This window comes from Leucoraja erinacea, unplaced genomic scaffold (genome assembly GCF_028641065.1).
Source record: "Leucoraja erinacea ecotype New England unplaced genomic scaffold, Leri_hhj_1 Leri_184S, whole genome shotgun sequence".
In the NCBI taxonomy this organism is placed as follows: domain Eukaryota; kingdom Metazoa; phylum Chordata; class Chondrichthyes; order Rajiformes; family Rajidae; genus Leucoraja; species Leucoraja erinaceus.
Window position 1 is genome coordinate 55,043 of NW_026576085.1, and position 25,767 is coordinate 80,809.

At 44.0% G+C, this 25,767-nt stretch overlaps 1 protein-coding gene across 2 annotated transcripts in view; it reads left to right on the forward strand.

Annotated features, from left to right (window-relative positions):
• LOC129716196 (interferon-induced protein with tetratricopeptide repeats 5-like) overlaps positions 1 to 24,905 on the forward strand; it is a 36,948-nt gene extending 12,043 nt beyond the window's left edge. The window contains exon 2 of one of the 2 annotated variants that reach the window (XR_008726609.1): positions 20,612 to 22,551. Coding sequence is in view for 1 of the 2 variants with exons in the window: in XM_055666068.1 (XP_055522043.1) it covers positions 22,589 to 24,059 (1,471 nt within the window). In the remaining variant the exon portion in view is untranslated. Of the gene's footprint in view, positions 1 to 20,611; positions 22,552 to 22,588 lie in introns of those variants that run through there. The other variant, XM_055666068.1, reaches the window with a different exon arrangement.
• Positions 24,906 to 25,767: the final 862 nt, after the last annotated feature.

A 25,767-nucleotide genomic window follows, 5' to 3' on the forward strand; every position in this document is an offset into this window, starting at 1 on the left:
GAATCACACAGGTAACATTATGGGGGACAGCATTGTCAAGGTAGGACAATAGAACAATAAACAATAGGTGTAAGAGTAGGCCATTTGGCCCTTCGAGCCAGTACCGCCATTCAATGTGATCATGGCTGATCATCCCCAATCAGTACCCCGTTCCTGCCTTTTCCCCATATCCCCTGATCCGCTATTTTTAAGAGCCCTATCTAGCTCTCTCTTGAAAGCATCTAGAGAACCTGCCTCCACCTGAGGCAGAGAATTCCACAGACTCACCACTCTCTGTGAGAAAAAGAGTTTCCTCGTCTCCGTTCTAAATGGCTTATTCCTTATTCTTAAATTTGATTAGGGCTGAATTGATGTGTATATTTTTCAAAATATCACATAAATTGTACTGGGGAGAATTGGTTTTTTGCTTTTTGTATGATAATACTGCCTCATTGCATACTTTGCATTAATTAATGGTTTGCAGGGCTCTCGCTTATTTTTTTTTATCCCTGTTGCCAGCCGGCAACCTAGGCAGCTTTCTACGTTGCCAAATGACAGTTTAGGTGGGCATGATGCGTGCAATAATGTGCTCGGACGAAGTGTATAGTTACCAGTCAGAATTATGGTCAATGAAGCATTCACATATTATTTCTGCTTCAAATAAAGTCACAAACTAAACATATTCACCAATCAAGACATGATATATACCACAATCACATGCAGCAAAATTACAATACAGTATATTATCTCTTTCTACACGTTGCAATGGATGCAATTTCTATTGTTTCTTTCCACTTCCAAACAAAATTCTGGTTGGATTATTCAGTGTATGATCAACCTCGGTGAGACCAAGTGCAGGCTTGGCGATCGCTTCGCACAACACCTACACTCAGTTCGCAATAACCAACCTGATCTCTCGGTGACTCAGCACTTCAACTCCCCTTCCCAATCTATCCGACCTTTCTGTCCTGGGCCTCCTCCATGGCCAGAGTGAGGCCCACCACAAATTGGAGGAACAGCACCTCATATTTCACTTGGGTAGTTTACACCCCAGCGATATGAACATTGACTTCTCCAATTTCAGGTAGTCCCTGCTCTCTCCCTCCTTCCCCTCCCATTCCCAGCTCTCCCACAGCCAACTGTCTCCGCCTCTTCCTTCCATTTTTCCAACCCCCCCCCCCCCCCCACCGAGATCAGTTTGAAGAAGGGTCTCGACCCGAAACCACTCCTATTCCTTCGCTCTATGGATGCTGCCTTACCCGCTGATTTTCTCCAGCTTTGTCTACCAACGGGATCCCACCACTGGCCACATCTTCCCATCTCCTCCACTATCGGCTTTCCGCAGAGACTGCTCCCTCCGTAGCTCCCTGGTCAATTTGTCCGTTCTCACCCAAACCACCCCCTCTCCTGGCACTTTCCCTTGTAACTGCAGGAAATGCTACAATTGTCGCTTTACCTCCCCCCTTAACTCCATTCAAGGACCCAAGCAGTCTTTCCAGGTGTGGCAGAGATTCACCTGCACCTCCTCCAACCTCATCTATTGCATCCGCTGCTCTAGGTGTCAGCTGCACTACATCGGTGAGACCAAGCGTAGGCTTGGTGATCGCTTTGCCCAACACCTCCGCTCGGTTTGCATTAACCAACCTGACCTCCCGGTGGCTCAGCACTTCAACTCCCCCTCCCATTCCGAATCCGATCTTTCTGTCCTGGGCCTCCTCCATGGCCGGAGTGAGGCCCACTGTAAATTGGAGGAGCAGCACCTCATATTTTGCTTGGATAGTTTACACCCCAGCGGTATGAACATTGACTTCTCCATTTTCAGGTAGTCCCTGCTTTCTCCTCCCCTTCCCAGCTCTCCCTCAGCCCACTGTCTCCGCCTCTTCCTTTCTTCTTCCCACCCCCCACATCAGTCTGAAGAAAGATCTCGACCTGAAACGTCGCGTATTTCCTTCGCTCCATAGATGCTGCTTCACCCGCTGAGTTTCTCCAGCATTTTGGTCTACCCATTTACACAAGTTCTATTACCCCACTTTCCTCACCCACTCCCCACACATTAGGGGCAATTTTACAGAGACAAGTTAACCTACAAAGCCAATACGTATTTGGGATGTGGGAGGAAACCTACACGCTTGCAGGGAGAATGTGTAAATTCAACAGAGACAATGCCCGAGGACAGGATCGAACACAGATCTCTGGCGTATGAGGCAGCAAATCCACCAGCTGTGCCACTTTTCCAACACACAAAAAAATATACATTGATAACTTTGGTTACTAAAAAAAAGAAACTATCCATTTTCAGTCTTAAATATTTAAGTGACGCTATGTCCCCCTTTACAGCTACTGTATGTTTTAATTCAGTTCAAGACTATGGGGCAGTACATTGGCCATAAAGTTGCTGCCTAAAATTGCCAGAGACCCGGAATTGATCCTGAATATGGGAGCTGTCTGCATGCAGTTTGCTCCTTTTCCCTTTGATCACATGGGTTTTTTCCAGGTGCTCTTGTTTCCTTCCACATTCCAAAGGTGTGCAGGAACCTTTTTCAGACCCAACCCAAAACATAATATTTTCCTTTTGTCCAGAGATTCTGTCTGACCTGTTGAGTTACTCCAGTTTTTTGTGTCTATCTTCAGTTTAAACCAGCATCTGCAGTTCCTTCCTACACACACAATACTATACAATAGAACTTTATTAATCCCAGTAGGGAAATTGTGTGTGTGTGTGTACAGTTATATATTCATATAAATACACTGGTTTTTTTTTTTCACATTCATAACATTGTTTACAGAGTACTATGTTTACATATTCTGTTGTGCTGCTGCAAGTAAGGATTTCATTGTTCTAACTGGGACGTGAGAGAATAAAACACTCTTAACTCTTGACTCACTCCGCTAATGTGTGGGATAGAACTAGTGTACGGGTGATCAGTGGTCAGCGTGGACTCGGTCAGCCGAAGGGCCTGTTTCCACGCTATATCTTTAAATGAAACTAAAAACACTAAAACCAGAGGGAGTACAAAGAAGGGTCTCTACCCAAAACGTCACCCAATTTCTTCTATCCAGTGATGCTGGCTGCTCTATGGAGATCCCCCACACAATTAAAGCATGGAATAGTCTTCACCCTATTATAGGTACCCGTCCAGACGCAAATAAATATTAGGTAACTCTTTTTTTCCCCATGAACCCTTTTTTGCTTAAGTCCAAGTCAAGAGTCAAGAGAATTTTATTGTCATGTGTCCCAGGTAGGACAATGATATTCTTGCTTGCTGCAGCAGAACAGAATATGTAAACATAATACAGAACAGGAGATAAAAGTTCAGTGTGTCTATATACCATAGACCATATATATATACACAATAAATAAACAGATAAAATGCAATAGCCTGTTATTTTTCAGAGTTTGGAGTTTGGTGGTGGTGGGTCCACCAATTTAAATTTCATTTGGAATATTTTTGGAGGATCAGGAAACTAAGAAGCAAGAGTTACTCCAGGGAGTTACTGCAGCTCCAGGGAGTGATTCTGCGTTGTTTTTCAGCGGTCGCGGTGAGGCAGCGACTGAACAGCAATGGCGGCCAGATCTCCCACAATGCAAAGGGAGGGACAAAGTGGCCTACGCTAACCAGTGGCAGTGGCAGTGTGCATGTGGAGGGGGAGGATGTACAGGCCGCGGCAGTGCGCATATGTAAGGCGGCCTGCCATGCCGGCGGATGAAGAGCAAGCGGAGAGTGAGACACGGACACGGATATAACCATATAACCATATAACAATTACAGCACGGAAACAGGCCATCTCGACCCTTCTAGTCCGTGCCGAACACATAATCTCCCCTAGTCCCATATACCTGCGCTCAGACCATAACCCTCCATTCCCTTCCCATCCATATAACTATCCAATTTATTTTTAAATAATAAAAATGAACCTGCCTCCACCACCTTCACTGGAAGCTCATTCCACACAGCTACCACTCTCTGAGTAAAGAATTTCCCCCTCATGTTACCCCTAAACTTCAGTCCCTTAATTCTCATGTCATGTCCCCTTGTTTGAATCTTCCCTACTCTCAGTGGGAAAAGCTTTTCCACGTCAACTCTGTCTATCCCTCTCATCATTTTAAAAACCTCTATCAAGTCCCCCCTTAACCTTCTGCGCTCCAAAGAATAAAGCCCTAACTTGTTCAACCTTTCTCTGTAACTCAGTTGCTGAAACCCAGGCAACATTCTAGTAAATCTCCTCTGTACTCTCTCTAGAGATACGGGATGGAGGATGGAGACGGAGCATGACAGGTAGAGAGAGAAAGATAGAGAGGGGGCCCACTCAGAATTAAATGATCCCGGGTGCTTGCCAACCAGTGCAAAATGGCATGGCTTTTAGTTTGCCGGGCGGGCCTGTAGGTTGCCATTGGCAACCGGGCCATCGCTAATTTCGAGCCCTGGTTTGTCCCTATAAATAATGTTATTTATTGTGGGTGTTATCAATGGTACCCCAGGAATTAGTACCATTAATTTGTTTCCAAATAAAGATAGCTGATAGGCCTAAGATAGGCACAAAATGCTGGAGTAATGATGAGTCAGGCAATATCCCTTCAGAAAATGGATTGCTGACATTTCAGGTCGGGATACTTTTATCGGTCTGTTCACTCTGTTTTAAACTTGGAGTCAAAGTCCATCTGACACATAAATGTCTTCTCGGGTGCACCAGCAGTTTGGGACCAATCACTGCAGTACGGTATTATTGGAACTTGAACAGGAACAATTCATGACTGTTAGATTAAGGGTGATTAAAAGTCTGGTAGATGCAATCGTCTTTCAGATGGAAATCTCTAAAAAATGTTATTAGAGTTTTCATAATGTGTGGACCAGAGAGGTAGACATCTTTATGTTACCTTACTTATTTCTCCATCATATCTTCCCATGTGAAAACAGGATCAAGGACTTTGGTGAACTGCTTAGAATATAAACCTTTTGTACAAAGAATTATCATGTTATCTCTGACATTTAACACAGGAGTGGAACACAGTTAAAAGAATTAACATGCTTAAAATCATTTTGTAATCATGAACGTTTACTTGTATACCATAAAGGGAATGGGCAATAAGATATCAATCTAAAGTGAAAAACCTGGTTTCTCACCATGCTCCAATCTAATGATGTTAATGTCATGTTTTCATCACTTCGACCATTCAATAATATAGCTGTGACTTTATTTTTCTTTGTTCTGAAGGATCCATTTCAAGATGTTCTTCCATTAGATTTCCTTCAACACCTCGAATGGATTATTTCATTATTGACGTAGTACCATTAATTATTTCAGCAAGTGATTCCTTTCCTTCCCAGATTTTCATGTTTGTGTCTGCCATATTGTGGTTACTGTGAACATTTAAATGGATGGGAATAATCCTTGTCAGAGCAAGGATTCAGAGTTCAAGTGTATTAGTCCCAATATGACCAAGAGGTAGAGGTCATCAATCAATCAATCAATCAATCAATCAAATCAATCAAAGACTTTATTGTCATTCAAAAATGCACCAACAAATGCAAGTCTGAATGAAATTTTGTTGCATCTGGCTCACCGTGCAACATAAAATAACAAAATGATAAAATAAATAAAATAGATAAAATGGATAAAATAGATAATAGTGGCGGCACATTATATGGAATTCAAGAGTCTGATGGCTCGGGTGAAGATGCTGTTGCAAAACCTGGCCATTCTGCTCCTTATACTGCGATACCTTTTGCCCGAGGGCAGCAGAGTGAAAGTCTATGATGGAGATGTGTGGGGCCTTTTATAATACTGTTGGCCTTGGATAAGCAACGTTTGCACGCAATGTCCCGGATTGAAGGAAGTCCCGATGATTTTTTGGTGCCATTTAAATTATCATTGTTTGCACATCTTTGGATCGGGTATTTTCTAAGATGTTAAGCTGAAGGGTATTTGTGTAGGATGATGCTATTTCTGTGATAAATGCACCTCTCTCTGCTTAAAACATATGGTGTGTAAAACTACACTGAACAATATCATAATATCAAAATAAAAGTACCTGTATAACAAAAACAAGACGAGTGGCCAGTCATGTGACTAGTGGTGTGCATCATGGTTCGGTGTTGAGCCCATTGTCGTTTGTCATTTCCATCAATGATTTGGATGAGAACGTACAAGGCATGATTATCAAGTTTTCAGATGACACTAAAGTGGGTGGTATTGTAGAAAGTGAAGATGGTTGATCTTAATCGGCTGAGCAGGTGAACTGAGGGATGGTTGATGAAATTTGATACAGAGAAATGTGAGATGTTGCATTTTGAGAAGATTAATAAGGGCAAACCTAGGCAGTGAATGGTTGGGTTCTGGGAAGTGTTGTAGTGCACATGGATCTAGGAGTGCAGGTATATACTGTAGTTAGTTGAAAATGGCATCACAGATGGATGGGGTGTCAGAAAGGCTTTTGGCACATTGGCCTTCATCACAGTATTGAGTACAGAAGTTGTGAGGCCACATTTAGAGTGTGAAGGGCCTGTCCCACTTGCATGCGATTGCGTGCGTTTTGCACGACCAACAGGAAGCGGATGTCGCGCGAAGTTCGCGCCTGACGTCATTTCCGCATATAAACGTGTTGTTATAAACCACAGATATGCACTTCTAATCACCAAGCCTTCACTTCATTCACACAAAAGCGACGGCATTTTGAACTGGAAATTGTATTAGTGATTTGGTTTAGGCCAAAATGAGCTGTTATTGTGGACCGTGGGATGGCTTTGAAAAGTGGTGGACTGAGGTTGAAAATTCTAATCAACTGGGTGTAACACGAGAGATATTGAGAAATTCACAAATTCGGGTCATGACACTTAATTAACAATAAAGAGCGAGGATGGATTTGGCTGCGTGAAGCAGTTTAGTCAAGAGTTCTGTGTCCATATTCAGGCTCGAGCTTTGCCTGTGTGATTAGAATGAGAATAATGGATTGGTTTCAAAAGTGCTGACGTCATCACGCAACGCCACGCGCTAGGCGTACGCCATCAATACGCTGCGTCCGCCGTCAAGACGCTGCGTACAACTGCCATGCGCCTGCGTGCATACGAGGGCCGACAGGCCACTGGCGCGCAAAGATTTCGGTCACTGCAGGAATTTCGGAGCCCCGCGCGATGTCGGGACCAGCCCCGCACAACTCCATACCGCTCCTGCTTCTAAGTGGGACCGGCCCACGCCGCCATACGGTGACTGTACGCTTCAAGCGACCACGAGGTCACGTAATTTGCGAGCCAAGGTCGCGTAAGTGGGACAGGCCCTTGAGGAACTAAAGAAGCTGGTTTACACTGGAGATAGACACAGTGTATTATGTTCAGGTTTGGGCACCATGTTATAATAAAGATGTTGTCAAGCTGGAAAGGGTGCACAGAAGATATACATGGATGTTGCTAGGACTCGAGGGCCTGAGCTCTAGAGATAGGTTGAACAGGCAAGGTTTCTATTTCTTGAAGCACAGGTGGATGAGGGTGATCTTTTTGAGGTCTACAAAATCATAAGAGGAATAGTTCAGGTAAATGCACCGAGTCTCTTGCCTGGATTAGGGGAATCGAGCATCAGAGGTCTTAGGTTTAAGGTGAAGGGGGAAATATTTAATACTTGAGGGGTAACGTTTGATGCAAAAGGAGGTGGGTGATGGGACGAGCTGCCGCAGGAGGTAGTTGAGGCATTATCGCATATTTTAAGAAACATTTAGTCAGTTTCATGGATAAGACAGGTTTAGAGGGGTATGGGCCAAACGCTTGCAGGTGGGACCAGTGTAGATGGAACATGTTGGTTTGTGTGGGCAAGTTGGGCCGAAGGACCGGTTTCATAGCTCTATGACTCAAAAAGATTGTATTTTGGAGTGTGGATATTTCTTATTCCTCAACAATAACTTTCGTCCAGTGTATCATTGCTAAACAATTAATTTAGATCTTCCTTGAGTTTCATGGAATATTTTGTCCAAGGTTATTCATTTTCAGATGGAAACTAGGGTCAGAATCATTTCTATGCAATTTCTTGAACCCAGTCACCAACATTTCATATCCAAATTGTCTTGTTGGTTGTTTTGTCATCTCTAGAAATCCCATAAACGCTCTCAAATTTGCGTGTAGAGTTGTATCGGTTGTAGGTAATGAGTGGCCTCATTCAGCAATCAGTTGTGTATGTCAATGTATATTCAAAACAAATATACATGTGTAGAAATTGTACATTAAAAATATTGTGTAACATTATTTTTACCCTTATTTTTGCTAATTGTATGTTGTTTGTGCATGGTTACACTTCAGGGCAAGTGTACACCACTTTTGTCCTCTAGAGTAAACCAGTTTTGCCAGGCCTCTTTTAATCCCCCAATTCTTTCTCTCCGCCACCCATATAACCATATAACCATATAACAATTACAGCACGGAAACAGGCCATCTCGACCCTTCTAGTCCGTGCCGAACACATAATCTCCCCTAGTCCCATATACCTGCGCTCAGACCATAACCCTCCATTCCCTTCCCATCCATATAACTATCCAATTTATTTTTAAATGATAAAAACGAACCTGCCTCCACCACCATCACTGGAAGCTCATTCCACACAGCTACCACTCTCTGAGTAAAGAAGTTCCCCCTCATGTTACCCCTAAACTTCAGTCCCTTAATTCTCAAGTCATGTCCCCTTGTTTGAATCTTCCCTACTCTCAGTGGGAAAAGTGGGAAAACCCACTTAGAACTGCAATTTCACGTCCCCTTTAGCTGCTCTCCTGGCCTGGGCAAATGAGCCACATTCATGTCCAATTAAATATCATTCATCCAATTAACCCAGTCTTGGTGAGCTTCCCCTTATGTTAATTTATTATGAGGCACAATGAAATGGCAGACGAGTTGAACAGGTACTTTGGATCCATCTTCACTAAGGAGGATCTCCCTGATGTACTAGTGGCCAGAGGATCTAGGGTGATGGAGGAACTGAAAGAAATTCACATTAGGCAGGAAATAATATTGTTTAAGAAGGAACTGCAGATGCTGGAAAATCGATGGTACACAAAAATGCTGGAGAAACTCAGCGGGTGCAGCAGCATCTATGGAGCGAAGGAAATAGGCAACGTTTCGGGCCGAAACCCTTCTTCAGACCTGAAGACCTTCAATCTGAAGAAGGGTTTCTGTGTATTTTTGTGTACCAGGAAATATTATAACCATATAACCATATAACAATTACAGCACGGAAACAGGCCATCTCGGCCCTACAAGTCCGTGCCGAACAATTATTTTCCCTTATTCCCACCTGCCTGCACTCATACCATAACCCTCCATTCCCTTCTCATCCATATGCCTATCCAATTTATTTTTAAATGATACCATCAAACCTGCCTCCACCACTCCCACTGGAAGCTCATTCCACACCACTACCACTCTCTGAGTAAAGAAGTTCCCCCTCATGTTACCTCTAAACTTCTGTCCCTTAATTCTGAAGTCATGTCCTCTTGTTTGAATCTTCCCTATTCTCAAAGGGAAAAGCTTGTCCACATTAACTCTGTCTATCCCTCTCATCATTTAAAAAACCTCTATCAAGGCCCCCCTTAACCTTCTGCACTCCAGAGAATAAAGACCTAACTTATTCAACCTTTCTCTGTAACTTAGTTGTTGAAACCCAGGCACATTCTAGTAAATCTCCTCTGTACTCTCTCTATTTTGTTGACATCCTTCCTATAATTGGGCAACCAAAATTGTACACCATACTCCAGATTTGGTCTCACCAATGCCTTGTACAATTTTAACATTACATCCCAGCTTCTATACTCAATGCTCTGATTTATAAAGGCCAACACACCAAAAGCTTTCTTTACCACCCTATCTATATGAGATTCCACCTTCAAGGAACTATGCACGGTTATTCCCATATTGATGGGATTGAATGCAGATAAATACCTGATGGTCAAATGCCTGATGGTCAAAATCTCAGGGTACTTATGGAAGCGGCTCTCAACATTGTAGTCGCATTGGTGATCATTTTCCAATGTTCTATAGATTCAGGATCACTTCCTGTGGATTGGAGGGTAGATAATGTTATCCCACTTTTTAAGAATGGCGGGAGAGAGAAAACAGGGAATTATAGACCATTTAGCCTGACATTGGTGGTGGGGAAGATGCTGGAGTCAATTATAAAGATGAAATAGCGGCACTTTTGGAGAGCAGTAGCAGGATCAGTCCAAGTCAGCATGGATTTGCGAAGGGGAAATCATGCTTGACTAATCTGGAATTTTTTGAGGGTGTAAGGAGGAAAATTGACAAGGGAGAGCCAGTGGATATAGTGTACCTGGACTTTCAGAAATAATTAGATAAGGTCCCACATAGGTGATTAGTAGGCAGAATTAGAGCACATGGTATTGGGGGGGGGGGGGGGGGGGGGGGGGGGGGGGGGGGGGGGGGGGGGGGGGGGGTAGGGTGCGGACAGGGATAACAAATTGTTTGGTAGACAGGAAACAAAATGTAGGGATTAACGATCCCTTTCAGAATGGCAGGCAGTGACTAGTGGGATACCGCAAGGCTCAGTGCTGGGACCACAGCTATTTTCAATATACATTTAGGACGTACATGGTAAATGGTAGGGAATTGAAGAATGTAGGTGAACAGAGGGATCTGGGAATAACTGTGCATAGTTCCCTGAAAGTGGAATCTCATGTAGATAGGGTGGTAAGGAAAGCTTTTGGTGTGCTGGCCTTTATAAATCAGAGCATTGAGTATAGAAGTTGAGATGTAATGTTAAAATTGTACACGGCATTGGTGAGGCCAATTCTGGAGTATGGTGTACAATTTTGGTCGCCTAATTATAGGAAGGATGTCAACAAAATAGAGAGAGTACAGAGGAGATTTACTAGAATGTTGCCTGGGTTTCAGCAACTAAGTTACAGAGAAAGGTTGAACAAGTTAGGGCTTTATTCTTTGGAGCGCAGAAGGTTAAGGGGGGACTTCATATAGGTTTTTAAAATGATGAGAGGGATAGACAGAGTTGACGTGGAAAAGCTTTTCCCACTGAGAGTAGGGAAGATTCAAACAAGGGGACATGACTTGAGAATTAAGGGACTGAAGTTTAGGGGTAACATGAGGGGGAACTTCTTTACTCAGAGAGTGGTAGCTGTGTGGAATGAGCTGCCAGTGAAGGTGGTGGAGGCAGGTTCGTTTTTATCATTTAAAAATAAATTGGATAGTTATATGGATGGGAAGGGAATGGAGGGTTATGGTCTGAGCGCAGGTATATGGGACTAGGGGAGATTATGTGTTCGGCACGGTCTAGAAGGGTCGAGATGGCCTGTTTCCGTGCTGTAATTGTTATATACATTAATGATTTAGATGAAGGGATTAAAAGTAACATTAGCAAATTTACAGTTGCTGGGTGGCAGTGTGAACTGTGAAGGGGACGCTATGCGGCTGCAGGGTGACTTGGACCGGTTGGCTGAGTGGGCAGATGCATGGCAGATGAAGTTTAATGTGGATAAATGTGAGGTTTTCCACTTTGGTGCAAAAACAGGAAGGCAGATTATTATCTAAATGGAGTCAAGCTGGGAAAAGGGGAAATATAACAGGATCTGGTGGTCTTTGTTCATCAGCCAATTAAAGTACAGCAGGTACAGCAGGCAGTGAAGAAAGCGAATGGCATGTTGGCCTTTATAACAAGAGGAGTTGAGTATTGGAGCAAAGGGGTCCTTCTGCAGTTGTACGGGGCCCTAATGAGACCACACTTGGAGTATTGTGTGCAGTTTTGGTCTCCTAATTTGAGGGAGGACGTTCTTACTATTGAGGGAAAGCAGCGTAGGTTTACAAGGTTAATTCACGGGATGGCGGAACTGTCATTTGTTTGTAGAATGGAGTGGCTGGGCTTGTATACTCTGGAATTTAGAAGGATGAAAGGATATCTTATTGAAACATATAAGATTATTAAGGATTTGGACATGCTAGAGGCAGGAGACATGTTCCCAATTTTGGGGCAGTACAGAACAAGGGGCCACAGTTTATGAATAAGGGGTAAGCCATTTAGAACGGAGATGAGGAAAAACTTTTTCACACAGAAAGTTGTTAATTTGTGGAATTCTTTGCCTCAGAGGACGGTGGAGGCTGGTTCTCTGGATGCTTTCAAGAGAGAGCTAGACAGAGTTCTTAAAGATAGAGGAGTCGGGGGATATGGGAGAAGGCAGGAACGGGGTACTGATTGTTTATGATCTGCCATGATCACATGGAATGGTGGTGCTGACTCGATTGGCCAAATGGCCGATTCCTGCGCCTATATTCTATTGTCTATTATAAACCACGCATCTCAGAGGGGATGAAGCCGCAGGCAAGGTTCTGGATATTGTCTTGCTTTGGCTAAATCCAGCACAACTCTGCCTGTCTCGTCGGGCTACCCTACCAGCCCTGCCTGGACTGACGGGACACCAGCCAGGTGCCGTGAAACTAGTCCTGCTTCTTCCCGAGGGCCATCGTTCCCATTAGTCCATGTAGAGCTTGTAGATTAACAGACAGCGTTAAGCTGTGATCCATCATGATTTTATGTACCTTTGTAAGATCACCCCTCATTCTCCTGCTCTGGGGAATAGATTCCCAGCCTACTCAACCGGTCCCTATAGCTTAGACCCCTCTAGTCCTGGCAGCATCCTCATAAATCTTCCCTGTACTCTTTCCAGCTCATCTTATATTTGCTGTTTTCTATATCCAACTGCATTGGACCTCTATTGTTTCCTAGGTTAGTTCTTTTTCAAGAGGCACAGTATTTCAATAAGGTATTCGACAAGGGTCTGCATGGTAGGCAAATCTGGAAGGTTAGATCGCATGGGATCCAAGGAGAGATAACTGAATGGATAGCAAATTGGCTTCATGGAAGGAAGCAGATGGTGATGGTGGAAGGTTGGAGGCCTGTGACTAGTGGTGTGCCTCAGGGTTCGGTGCTAGGCCCGTTACTGTTTGTCATCTACATCAATGATTTGGATGAGAACATACAGGACAAGATTTGCAAGTTTGCTGATGATACAAAAGTGGGTAGATTTGCAGATAGCGAAGATGGTTGTGAAAGATTGCTGCGGGATCTTGATCGATTGGTCAGGTGGGCTGAAGAATGGTTGATGGAATGTGAGGTGTTGCATTTAGGGACGTCTAACAAGGGCAGGACCTACACGGTGAATGATAGGCCTCTGGGGAATGTTGTCGAACAGAGGGATCTCTGAGTGCATGTGCATGGTTCCTTGAAGGTCGAGTCACAGGTAGACAAGTGGTCAAAAAGGCTTTTGGCACATTGGCCTTCTTCAGTCAGAGTATTGTGTATAGACGTTGGGAGGTCATTTCTTGAATTTTTTGAAGATGTTACTCGGGAAATTGATGAGGGTAAAGCAGTGGATGTTGTGTATATGGACTTCAGTAAGGCCTTTGACAAGGTTCCTCATGGAAGGTTGGTTAAGAAGGTTCAATGGTTGGGTATTAATGGTGGAGTAGCAAGATGGATTCAACAGTGGCTGAATGGGAGATGCCAGAGAGTAATGGTGGATGGTTGTTTGTCAGGTTGGAGGACAGTGACGAGTGGGGTGCCACAGGGGGATCTGTGTTGGGTCCACTGTTGTTTGTCATGTACATCAATGATGTGGATGATGGTGTGGTAAATTGGATTCGTAAGTATGCAGATGATACTAAGATAGGTGGGGTTGCGGGTAATGAAGTAGAGTTTCAAAGTCTACAGAGAGATTTATGCCAGTTGGAAGCGTGGGCTGAAAGATGGCAGATGGAGTTTAATGCTGATAAATGTGAGGTGCTACACCTTGGCAGGACAAATCAAAATAGGACGTACATGGTAAATGGTAGGGAATTGAAGAATACAGTTGAACAGAGGGATCTGGGTATAACCGTGCATAGTTCCTTGCTACAGGGAGAGGTTGAGCAGGCTCGGTCTCTATTCCTAGGAGCACAGGAGCATGAAGGGTATATAAAGGAGTATAAGAAGGGGAGTATATAGAGGAGTATAAAATGATGAGAGGAATAGATCGGTTAGATGCACATAGTCTCTTGCCCAGAGTAGGGGAATCGAGGACCAGAGGACATACGTTTAAGGTGAAGGCGAAAGATTGAATAGGAATCGAAGGGGTAAATTCTTCACACAAAGGGTGGTGGGTGTATGGAACAAGCTGCCAGAGGAGGTAGTTGTGGCAGGGACTACCTCAATATTTAAGACAGGTATAGGATAGGACAGGTTCAGAGGGATATGTACCAAGCGCAGGTACGTGGGAATATTGCAGCTGGGACATGTCGGCCGGTGTGGGAAAGTTGAGCCAAAGGGCCTGTTGCAACAATGTATCACTCTGTGTCTCTATGACTCTTTGACTATGACAAATTGTATGCTTGTATGCTTGTCTCCTTACTGTGGTCTTACTGCAATAAGTGTATCGAAAACTGTGGTGTACATTGCTGTAAGGCAGCAAATCTCTATTCTCTTGGCGGGAAACTAAATGAGACATTGTGCATGGGATTTTGTGATTCTTCTTCAGTTTGTAGATACTTTAGTTGATTTAGGAGACACACAGATCTGCAGTACACATTTTATTTTAGGTGTCATGTCCACAGATCTATGGCTTAATGAATTGCATAAATCAGTTTTTCCAGTGGTTCATATTCAACTGGAGTAACGACAGAAGGTTATATTTCTAGTAGTACAACAGATGTACAATTGTTTGGCGAGTTGGACACATTCAGGAATAAAAGCTACACCATAATTTAGCAAGTTTAAAATTGCTTGCAAAGCTTTTTGTGTCTTTAAATAAGATATATGAGCAACCTTCCGTTTAAGTCAAGTTTAATCACGCCCATCGTAATTATTATGCCTACAATGTTTACACTTGATTGGTAGAGATTAGGTAATGCTCTCTGTTCCTCTTTTAGTAATATTCTCAGTCTGGGTTATAGAGGCTACATGAAGTGACGCAGTGTGGAAACAGGTCCAATGTTCCTACACTGGCCAACACGTCCAATCTACACTCATCCAACCTGCCTACATTTGGCCCATGTCCCTCTAAACCTGTCCTATCCATGTACCTGTCAAAATGTTTCTTTAATGTTGCAATATTACCAGCCTCAACTACCTCTTTTGGCAGCTTGTTCTATATGTTCCATCGCCCGCTGTGTGGAAAAAGTGACCCCTCAGGTTCCTATTAAATTTTCCCCCCTCACCTTAAACCTATATCTTCAGGTTCTTCAATCCCATACTCTGGGCAAGAGACTGTGAGCCCGCCCACCCAATCTACTCCTCTCATAGTTTTACAAAGATAAGATCTCCTCATCCTCCTGCACACCATGGAATAGAGTCCTAGCCTGCTCAACCACTCCCGATAGCTCAGGCCCTCGAGTCCTGACATCATCCTCATAAATCTTCTCTACACCCTATCCAGCTTGACAATATCTTTCCTATAACACAGTGCCCACAACTGAACACAATGCGCTAAATGTGGCCTCACGAATAACTAATATAACTGCAACATGACCTCCCGACTTCTATATTCAATACTGAATGAAGGCCAATGTGTCAAAACCTTTTTTGACCACCATATGCCACTTTCAATGAACCATGCATCTGCATTCCTAGATCCCTCTGCTCTACACCACTCCTCAGAGTCCTCAGAGTCCTCCCTTTCACTGTTTAGGTTCTGCCCATGTCAGTGCACCTCAAATTTCTCTGTATTAAAAACGGGGTTCTTGCGGTCCTTGAAAGTCCTTCAATTTGAAACTGTGGCGTTTTTTTCATTGTTTATCATGTGGATTTTTATTAAAAGTCTGCAAACATGAAATGTTTGTTAACAATGCTCCTTCCCTGTCGGAGGGTGTGGGGCAGCACTCGGACCCAGCAGAGTCAGACCACGTGCTGTTTACATCGTGGAGATTGTGGACCTGGTGCTGAGCCTGGAACTTTGGTGAGGTGACGGCTCTGGCCCGCTGGTGGCCGGTGGAGAGGCGAGGGAGGGTCGGCGGAGTCGCTGGTGGAGGCTCGTGGGGGGTTGGAGTCGAGATATGGGTCGTCGGCAGCAGTATTGGTGTCCGGAGAGACGGTCAAGGTCGGTGACAGCGGCTGTGGCCCCGACCTGTGGAGGTGGTGAGAGTCGGCAGCCGCGGGCGACAGTTTCGGTGGAGACCAAAACTGCACACAATACTCCAGATGCGGTCTCACCAGGGCCCTGTACAACTGCAGAAGGACCTCTGTAATCCGATGCTCAAATCCTCTCATTACGAAGGCCAACTCGTCTGCTGTACCTGCATGTTTACTTTTAGTGACTGGCATACAAGGACACCCAGGTCTCGTTGGACTTCCCTTTTTCCTAACCTTACACAATTGAGATAATTATCTGTCTCCTTATTCTTGCCGCCAAAGTGGATAACTTCACATGTATGTACATTATACTGCATCTGCCATGCATCTGCCCACTCACTCAACCTGTCCAAGTCACCTTCCTAGCATCGTCTTTGCAGTTCACACTGCCACCCAGACTTTGTGTCATCTGGCAATTTGCTAGTGTTACTTTTTACTCCATCATCTAAATCATTAATATATATTGTAAACAGTTGCGGCCTAGCCCCGAGCCTTGCGGTACTCCACTTGCCGCAGCCTGCCATTCTAACAGGGACCCGTCTATTCCTACTCTTTGTTTCCTATCTGTCAGCCAATTTTCCATCCATGTCAATACCCTACCCCAATACCATGTGATCTAATTTTGCCCACTAACTCCTGTGTGTAACCTTATCAAAGTCCAGATACACAACACCCACTGGCTCTCCTTCATACGTTTTACTTGTCACATCCTCAAACAATCCAGAAGATTAGTCAATCAGGATTTCCCTTTCATAAATCCATGCTGACTTGGAATCATCCTTTTACTGCTCTCCAAATGTGCCGTTATTACTTCTTTAATAATTGACTCCAGCATTTTCCCCACCAACGATGTCAGGCTAACTCGTCTATAATTCCCCAATTTCTACCTCGCTCCTTTCTTGAAAAATGGGATAACGTTAGCTACCTTCAAATCCACAGGAACTGATCCTGAATCTATAAAACATTGGAAAATGATCACCAATGCTTCCACGATTTCTAAAGCCATCTCCTTGAGTACCCTGGAATGCAGACCATCAGGCCCTGGGGATATATCAGCATCCAGCCCGAATATTATTTAACCCAATACTAATTCAGTTCCAATACTATCTACATAATAAGAGGACATGACTTCAGAATTAAGGGACAGAAGTTTAGGGGTAATATGAGGGGGAACATCTTTACTCAGAGAGTGGTAGCGGTGTGGAATGAGCTTCCAGTGGAAGTGGTGGAGGCAGGTTCATTGGTATCATTTAAAAATAAATTGGATAGGCATATGGATGAGAAGGGAATGGAGGGTTATGGTATGAGTGCAGGCAGGTGGGACTAAGGGGAAAAAAAGTTGTTCGGCACGGACTTGTAGGGCCGAGATGGCCTGTTTCGGTGCTGTAATTGTTATATGGTTATATGGTTAATACTATTTCTTGCTTATTGCAAATTTCTCAGTTCCTCTGTCTCCATAGATCCTCTGTCCTCTGGTACATCTGGGAAATTGTTTGTGTCTTCCTTAGACATAAGCAAAGTACCTGTTCAACTCTTCTGCCATTTCCTTGTTCCCGATAAGAATTTCACCTGTTTTTGCCTTCAAGGGATTCACTTTTGTCTTTACTATTCTTTTTCTTTTAACATAGCTAAAGAGGTTTTTCTATCCTTCTTTAGATTCTTGGCCAGCTTACCCTTGTAGTCCAACTTTTCACCCTGTATTGCCCTTTTTATTACCTTCTGTTGTTCTTTGAAAGTGTCCCAATCCTCCGGTTTCCTGCTTCTCTTTGATACAAGATACATTTAATTGTCATTTGGACCCCTTGAGGTCCAAACGAAATGCCGTTTGGTATGTTATACACCTTTTCTTTTAGTTTTATTCCACCCCTAACTCCCCTTGTCAGCCACAGTTGCCTCTTACTCCCCTTGGAATCTTTCCTCCTCTTTTGAATGAAATGATCTTGCATCTTCTGGATTATGCCCCAAATTTCCTGCCATTGCTGAACATTTTCCAGTCTACCTTGGCCAGCTCCTCTGTCATGCCTGCATAGTCCGCTTTGCTCAACTGCGACACTGACACTTCTGATTTAACCTTCTCCCACTCAAATTGCAGATTAAAATTTATCATATTATAGTTACTACCTCCTAGCGGTTAATTTACATTGAGTTCCCTTCTCTCTGGTAGGCTCCATTACAAGCTGCTCTAAGAATCCATTGCGGAGTCACTCTACAAGCTCCCTTTCATGGAGTCCAGAAGCTTCCTGATGTTCCCAGTCTACCTGCATATTGAAATATCCCATAACCACAGCGGCAATCCCTTTGTTACATGCCAATTTTAACTCCTGCTGCAACTTGCACCCCATATCCAAGCTACTGTTTGGGGGGGGCTGCAAATAACTCCCATTAGTGTCTTCTTACCTATGTAAGACGAAGTCCCTATGTCACACCTCTCAACGGACCAAATTTAATCTCTCACCAACAGAGCGACCTCTGCCCTCCTGCCTGTCCTTTCTGTAGGACGTAACCCTGAATATTCCGTTCTTAGTCCCGATCCTCCTATAGCCATGTCTCTGTAATCCCCACAATGTCATAACCACCAATCTCTAACTGAGCCTGAAATGTATCCAATTTACTTCTTATACTTTGCGCATTCATATATAATACTTTTAATCCATTGCTCAGTTTTCACATTGATTCGTACTGCACTTGGCCGTACACTCCTATCCCTTTGTGAGCTCTCTGTCCCATTAATTCTGGTGTGTTAACTTTTCATGTACTCTCTTTCCCTTTAAATCCATCCTTGTATTTCCAATTTGTCTCTCCTTCCCCTCCACTAGTTTAAACCCATCTGTAGCAGGGAGAGGTTGAGAGATGACGGAATATGGTGATTGTGGTGGGATGATGTCGTTATTTCAATGCAAGAAGTATTGCTTGGGTCCATGTGGCCATTGTGGAAAGGGGCATGGTTGACTGATCAATGTTCTGGGTTTTCGTAGTTTAAGTGATCAAGAGGGAGGCAAAAGAGGTGGAGAGGTTGTGCTACTTATCAGGAAGATTATCACGGCTGCACTCAAAATGGAAGGCAAGACCTTGTGGTACTCCAGTACTAGACTGGAGTAAGTCAAAATAGAACTTTACTAGGCAAGAGGTTAGGTGGGTAAACTGTGAGCAATTGTTATAGGAAACATCTACATCTAACATGCGGAAGTCATTTGATGATCAGTTGATTAGTCATAGAGTGATACAGTGTGGAAACAGGCCCTTCGGCCCAACTTGTCCACACCTGCCAACCACCATTTGTGTGAAAAAATTACCCCTCAGATTATTTTCCCCTCACCATGAACCTATTTCCTCTGGTTGAAATTTACGAGTCGTCCTTAAATGCAGGAGTGGTGCGAGAAGACTGGAGGGTGGCAAATGTTGTACCTCTTTTCAAGAAGGGCTGCAGGAAAAATGCTGGGAACTATTGGCCAGTGGGTTTAACAGATGTAGTTGGTAAGTTACTGGAGAGTATTCTGAGGTATACGATGTACAGGTATTTGGATGGGCAAGGACTGATTAGGGATAGTCAGCATGGTTTTGTATGTGGGCGGTCTCGTCTCACAAATCTGATTGATTTTTTTGACGACGTGACCAAAATTAGCGATGTTACAAAACCTACCTTCAGCTGCGCTGCAGATCTGCCACTGGCTGCGTGTGGGACTCTGGATTTTTTTTTTTGGGGGGGGGGGGGGGGGGGGGGGGGGGGGATTAAAATGCAGGTTTGTGTTGCTTGTCGGAGAGGGATTTCCTTGGGCTGTTAAAGAAAAATCGATCGGACTTCCATTCCCGTTTTTTGTTAAAAAATAAAATCGCTGGAGAATTTACTCGCTGGATTAAAGTAAAAAGTGACTTCTAACGCCCTCAATGCCTTCGACGTCACGGATCACAATATCAGGACAAAACAAACAGTAAGTCGTGTATTTCACATACAATCTTGCTTCTTGGGGTGGCTTTAGTCTCATTTTATGATGCAAAAGTGTTATTTAGGCCCCATACGAATTGGCAGTGTCTTGCCCGCCGAAATTCACCGCAACGGCAATGTTCCAATCGACCACATTCCAGAAACACCCACTTGCAAGATGATTTAAATCCTCTTTTTTTTTGGACATCATGTCATAAGAGCATCTAAATCGTCTATATTCTGTGTTATTTTCTATCCATGATCAAAATTTTCATACTAAATATGCACAACTGTTTTAGTCACGTGCATTGTGCAAAAAATAATAATTTTGATTATATTGAGAGTGGATGTTTCTAGATTATTTGGATACTTAGGCTATTAAAAAATGTTAGCCTTTTCTTAAGAAATGGATATATCTTTAGATCTAGTAATTGAAATTAGATGAATTAGATTACATTGATTAGATGAAACTGATGAATATTATTTTTTTGTTGGGTATTTACTATTTGTTTTAGCGTTTAACTTTATCTTTTCTACCTTTTTCTAAAACTGCAAATAATAACTTGTTTCTGTTAATGCTGTTCTGTGTTTTATTTTCCCTTACATTTTCAACAGATGTCTCCGAAGAAGAAATGCAAAATTGTCACTCCAAATGCCCAGCAAAAGAGACCGATTTAGACAGCTTTCGCAGAGAATATCCGAATTTGGACTACTCCAAATATGATGATCTACAGGACATTCTTAATGAGAAAGTAGTGGGCAGAAAGACATGTCACGCGTTGTTGAAGAGCAAAAACTTGTAGTTTACGATGCCAAAATTGAAAAGTTGGGGAAAAACAAGGTGTACAGTTGCTTATTGGTTACAATTTGAGGAGTATGATGATGCTACTGATTATGATATGCCAATGTACCAGCTAGCAACTGATCTTCTCCATAAAGACTTGGTCTATTGCTAGAAATTGCAATTTATTTACCTATTTACAGCATATAATACAATGATATTAAAGTTCTAATCTTGAGAATATCACATTTTTGAATTTTCAAGGCAGTCTGGGTGTTTATTACTATTTCCGTCACTACAGTCAATTTTGTAATTAGCTACAATTAGGAACTAATTAATTATATGCTTTAATTTCAGGTCATCCAAGTAAGATGTTTTATATTTGTTTCAGAATGCTTCAATCAATAATAACTGAACATTTCATTCAGTTTCCTTAATTTTTAAGAAAGTTATGGGATTTTGACTGTCCTCGATCACAGCTTTTGTGTTAAGTCAATGGAAAAGCAATAGGGAACAAGATGCTAATTTCTGAGTATGAAAATGGCCATAACTTTTTTAATACTGAAGATATGAAAGTCAATTAGGTGTATATTTTTAAATGACTTAGACAGGTTGTTTGGTAGGTTTGTCGGTGACACCAAGATTGCTGCAATCGTGCACTGTGACGAATGCTGTTATACAGCGGGATATAGTTCGGCTACGAAAATAGGCGTGAAATGGCAGATGAACTTTAATCCGAGCAAGCTTAAGATGTTACACTTCCGGAGGTCATATATAAAGTGAAAATATATAATTAATGGCATGTCCGTCAACAGCTTGAATATGCAGAGGGATCTTGGAGTCCAAGTTCACTCCTCCTTGAAATTGTACATATAATTCTGGTCACCCCATTACAAGAAGGATATGGCTTCGGAAAAGGTGCAGATGAGGTGAACGGATCGGGGGATATTAACTATAGGGAGAATTTGGACAGACCTGGATTGGTTCTGAAGAAAGTGAATGACATGTTGGCCTTCATAACACGAGGAGTTGAGTATAGGAGCACAGAGGTCCTTCTGCAGTTGTACAGAGCCCTAGTGAGACCACACCTGGAGTATTGTGTGCAGTTTTGGTCACCAAACTTGAGGAAGGACATTCTTGCTATTGGGGTAGTGCAGCGTAGGTTAATTCCAGGGATGCGGGACTGTCATATGCTGAGAGAGTGGAGCATCTGGGTTAGTCTACTCTGGAATTTAGGATGATAGGGGATCTTATTGAAACATATAAAATTATTCAGGGGGGTTTTGGACATGCTAGAGGCAGGAAACATATTCCCGATGTTGGGGGAGTCCAGAACCAGGGGCCACAGTTTAAGAATAAGGGGTAAGCCATTTAGAACGGATGAAGATGAAGATGAGGAAACACCTTTTCACAAAGAGAGTTGTGAATCTGTGGCATTCTCTGCCTCAGAGGGCGGTGGAGGCTGGTTCTCTGGATAGCGGAGTCAGGAGATATGGGGAGAAGACAGGAACGGGGAACTGATTGTGGATGATCAACCATGATCACATTGAATGGCGGTACTGGCTTGAAGGGCATAATTTACCGTGCGAGGGACAAGGTTTGTAGGAGATGTGTGGACCAATTATTTTTACATTGTGGGTGGCGAGAGCTTGAAATGTACTGCCACGGTTGGTGGTTGAGGCAGATATGATAGATGCATTTAAAAGAGAGGCATATCAGAAAAGCATATCTAGCATATCTGATTTGTTGACCATTTCTGAAGCGTTAGAGGTGGGCTGCGACCAGTTTTCATGTGTTTTCTTCTCTTGCAGCAAAACAGTGAGGGATTTGTTAAAGGAGAAGCTCGATCAGCTTCAGTGCCACTTCACGTGGGGCCCACAGAAGGAGACCATTGACCTGGATGATATGATGCACAGATTACAAGATTCTATAGATCTGAATTTGAAGTATAAGGCCAGGACCTGCAACCAATTTGCATTTGTAAACAGCCTGCAGGGCAACTATGAAGACGCTATTCAAAACTTAAAGGAAGCTGAAAAGATTCTAAGGGAGAACTACAAAGATGCATTTGAAAGAAGAAGCATCATCACCTATGGAAACTATGCTTGGGTGCATTACCACATGGGACAACTGACCGAGGCCCAATCCTACCTCGACAAGCTGGAGATGATCTGTAAACCGCTCACTGATGGCCCTCGCTATACAGCAATGATACCTGAAGTGTATGGGGAGAAGGGATGGGCATTGTTGAGATCGGCAGCTCAATACTATGAGGAGGCCATGGAATGTTTTGAGAAAGCTCTGGAGGAAGATCCCAATAACACGGAGTGGATCATGGGCTATGCAACTGCTCTGTATCGTCTGGAAGCAATTCCTGGAACCACAGAGAATATAGGTCAGAGTCAGAGCGTGAATCATCTGAGACGTGTTCTGGAGCTTGATCCAGAGGAATCTTTGGCTATGGTGATGTTGGCCCTAAAACTGCAAGAGAACAAGCAAAAGAAGGAAGCAAATGAATTAGTTCAACAAGCCTTACAGAAAAGCCCTGATGTTCCAAAAGTGCTTCGCAATGCGGCAAAATTTTACAGACTAGAACAAGCTGGGGAAAAGGCAATTGAGCTGCTGAAAAAAGCATTAGGAATCACTCCACACAGCAGTGTCCTACATGACCAAATAGGTATGTGCTATAGAGTGCAACTACTTGAAGTGTTCAAAAATCCATTGAGCTCTGATCGTCAAAATCCTGAATTTCATCAGAAAATGGTGTTGATCGATCATTGCAAGCATCACTTTGGAAAGGCATTTGAACACCGTCCAAGGACAGCTATTAAATCACAACTAGATTATGCAGACATCTGTCTAAGAAATGGAGAGAATTCCAAAGCAGGGGAGGTCTACAGCAAACTGCTGGAGTTAGAGGGAATTCGTCCAGATAATATGCAGAGAATATGGTTACAGGCTGGCTTATTTCAACTGCACAAGAGAAAGTCTGATTCAAATGCTGTCCAATTGTTCCAGAAAGGACTGAAGATTGAAAATAACTCCAAAGTATGGAAAATGTGTTATGAAAATTTGGACAAGTGGGCAGAAAAGAAACTTTGCAGGGATCCACATGATAGCAAGGCACTTGGTGTCAAAGGGTTACTGCATCAGATAGATGGGGACAAGTCCGAAGCTATTGAATACTTTGAAGAGGCCTTGGAATTCGATCCAAGCAATGAAGAATATCTCAGTGCTCTTTGTGAATTGCGCCTTTCGTTAGAAGAACATCATGACCTTTGAAAGATGCAATAAGATGCGATGGCTGCCCTGCCGGCGGTCTATTCGCTTTTCCGTTCTTTTCACTATTTTTTAGTGTGTTAATAGTTTGTTTTAATGTTCTTCAGTTTGTTTTACGTGGGGGAGGGGGTAACTTTTTTTTTCAGGTTCTTACCTTGCCGGAGAGGTGATTAATTTTCGGATCACATTCTCCGGCGCACTCTGCGGCCTTCCATTGATGGAGCTAGAAGCCTCCTCGGACTGTCATGACCCCCACCGTGGGGCACGGACTTAACATCGGAACGGATCCCTTGCCTGGGATCGCTCCCACCGCGGCCTGCGGACTTACCATCAAGCTCGCAGTCAGGAGAAGCTGAGTCGGGCGCTCCATCGTCACAGAAGTTTCAATCAACCCCGACGCGAGGTTCGATCGCCCAACGCGGGGGAGCTGACATCCCCTCGATGCAGGAGCTTGACCACCTCAACGCAGTAGGCCCAAACGCCGCCGGCTACGGGAGTCAAGATCGTCCCGTGAAAAATATAAAAGTGGATAAGTCTCCAGGTCCTGACAGGATATTCCCTAGGACATTGAGGGAAGTTAGTGTAGAAATAGCCGGGGCTATGACAGAAATATTTCAAATGTCATTAGAAACGGGAATAGTCCCCGAGGATTGGCGTACTGCGCATGTTGTTCCATTGTTTAAAAAGGGTTCTAAGAGTAAACCTAGCAATTATAGACCTGTTAGTTTATAGGCAGCGTGACTCTCGTCAGCAGCGGCCTCTGCAGCCCGTCCGCGTTTTTATTATTTTTTGTCTATGTTTCTATGTAGCTTTTGTTATTTTTTGTTGGGGTGTGTGTGTGGGGGGGGGGGGGGGGGGGGGGGGGGGGGGGGGGGGGGGGGGGGGGGGGGGAGGGGTGGGGGGGGTAACTTTTAAATCTCTCCCTGCACGGGAGACCCGACCTTTTCTTGTCGGGTCTCCGTTGTCATTGGGGCTGCAACGAGGAGCGGCCTCCAACAGGAGAACACCGGGGACTCTGGTGCCGACAACTCACCGTCACCGTCACGGAGCTGGCCGAGTCCGGAGCGGGCGGAGTGGTGGTGGAGCGCTGCTGCTGTTGCGGCCCGACCTCCGGAGATTCGGAGGCTGCTACTGCGGGTCTGCGGACGGCGGCACCGGGAGCCCGCGGGTCCCTGGAGGGAGACCGCTTTTCAGGGCTCCTGCAACGGCGACTTCTCCCGCCCGAGTTGCGGGGTCGAAGAGCTCCTGGAGCAGGGCCTAACATCACCGCCCCTCGCGGCTTGGAATGGCCGCGGGACTCTGCGAGCGCCCGCCGGGGGCTCCAACATCAAGACCCGGTGTGCGACCTCGCACCACCCGGCGTGGCTTTAATGGCCGCGGGCCAATCGCCATCGCCAGCCAGGGGCTTTGACTTTGACTCTGACATCGGGGGGGGGGGGGGGGGGGGGAGGGAGAGTGCAGTGGAGAGATAAGTTTTTTTGGCCTTCCATCACAGCAATGTGATGGATGTTTATGTAAAATGTAAATTATGTTGTGTCTGGGGTCTATTTGTTTGTAATGTATGGCTGCAGAAACGGCATTTCGTTTGGACCTCAAGGGGTTCAAATGACAATTAAATTGACTCTTGACTCTTGAGTTTGACCAGTGGTGGGCAAATTAATGGAAAAGATACTTAGAGATAATATATATAAGCATCTAGATAAACAGGGTC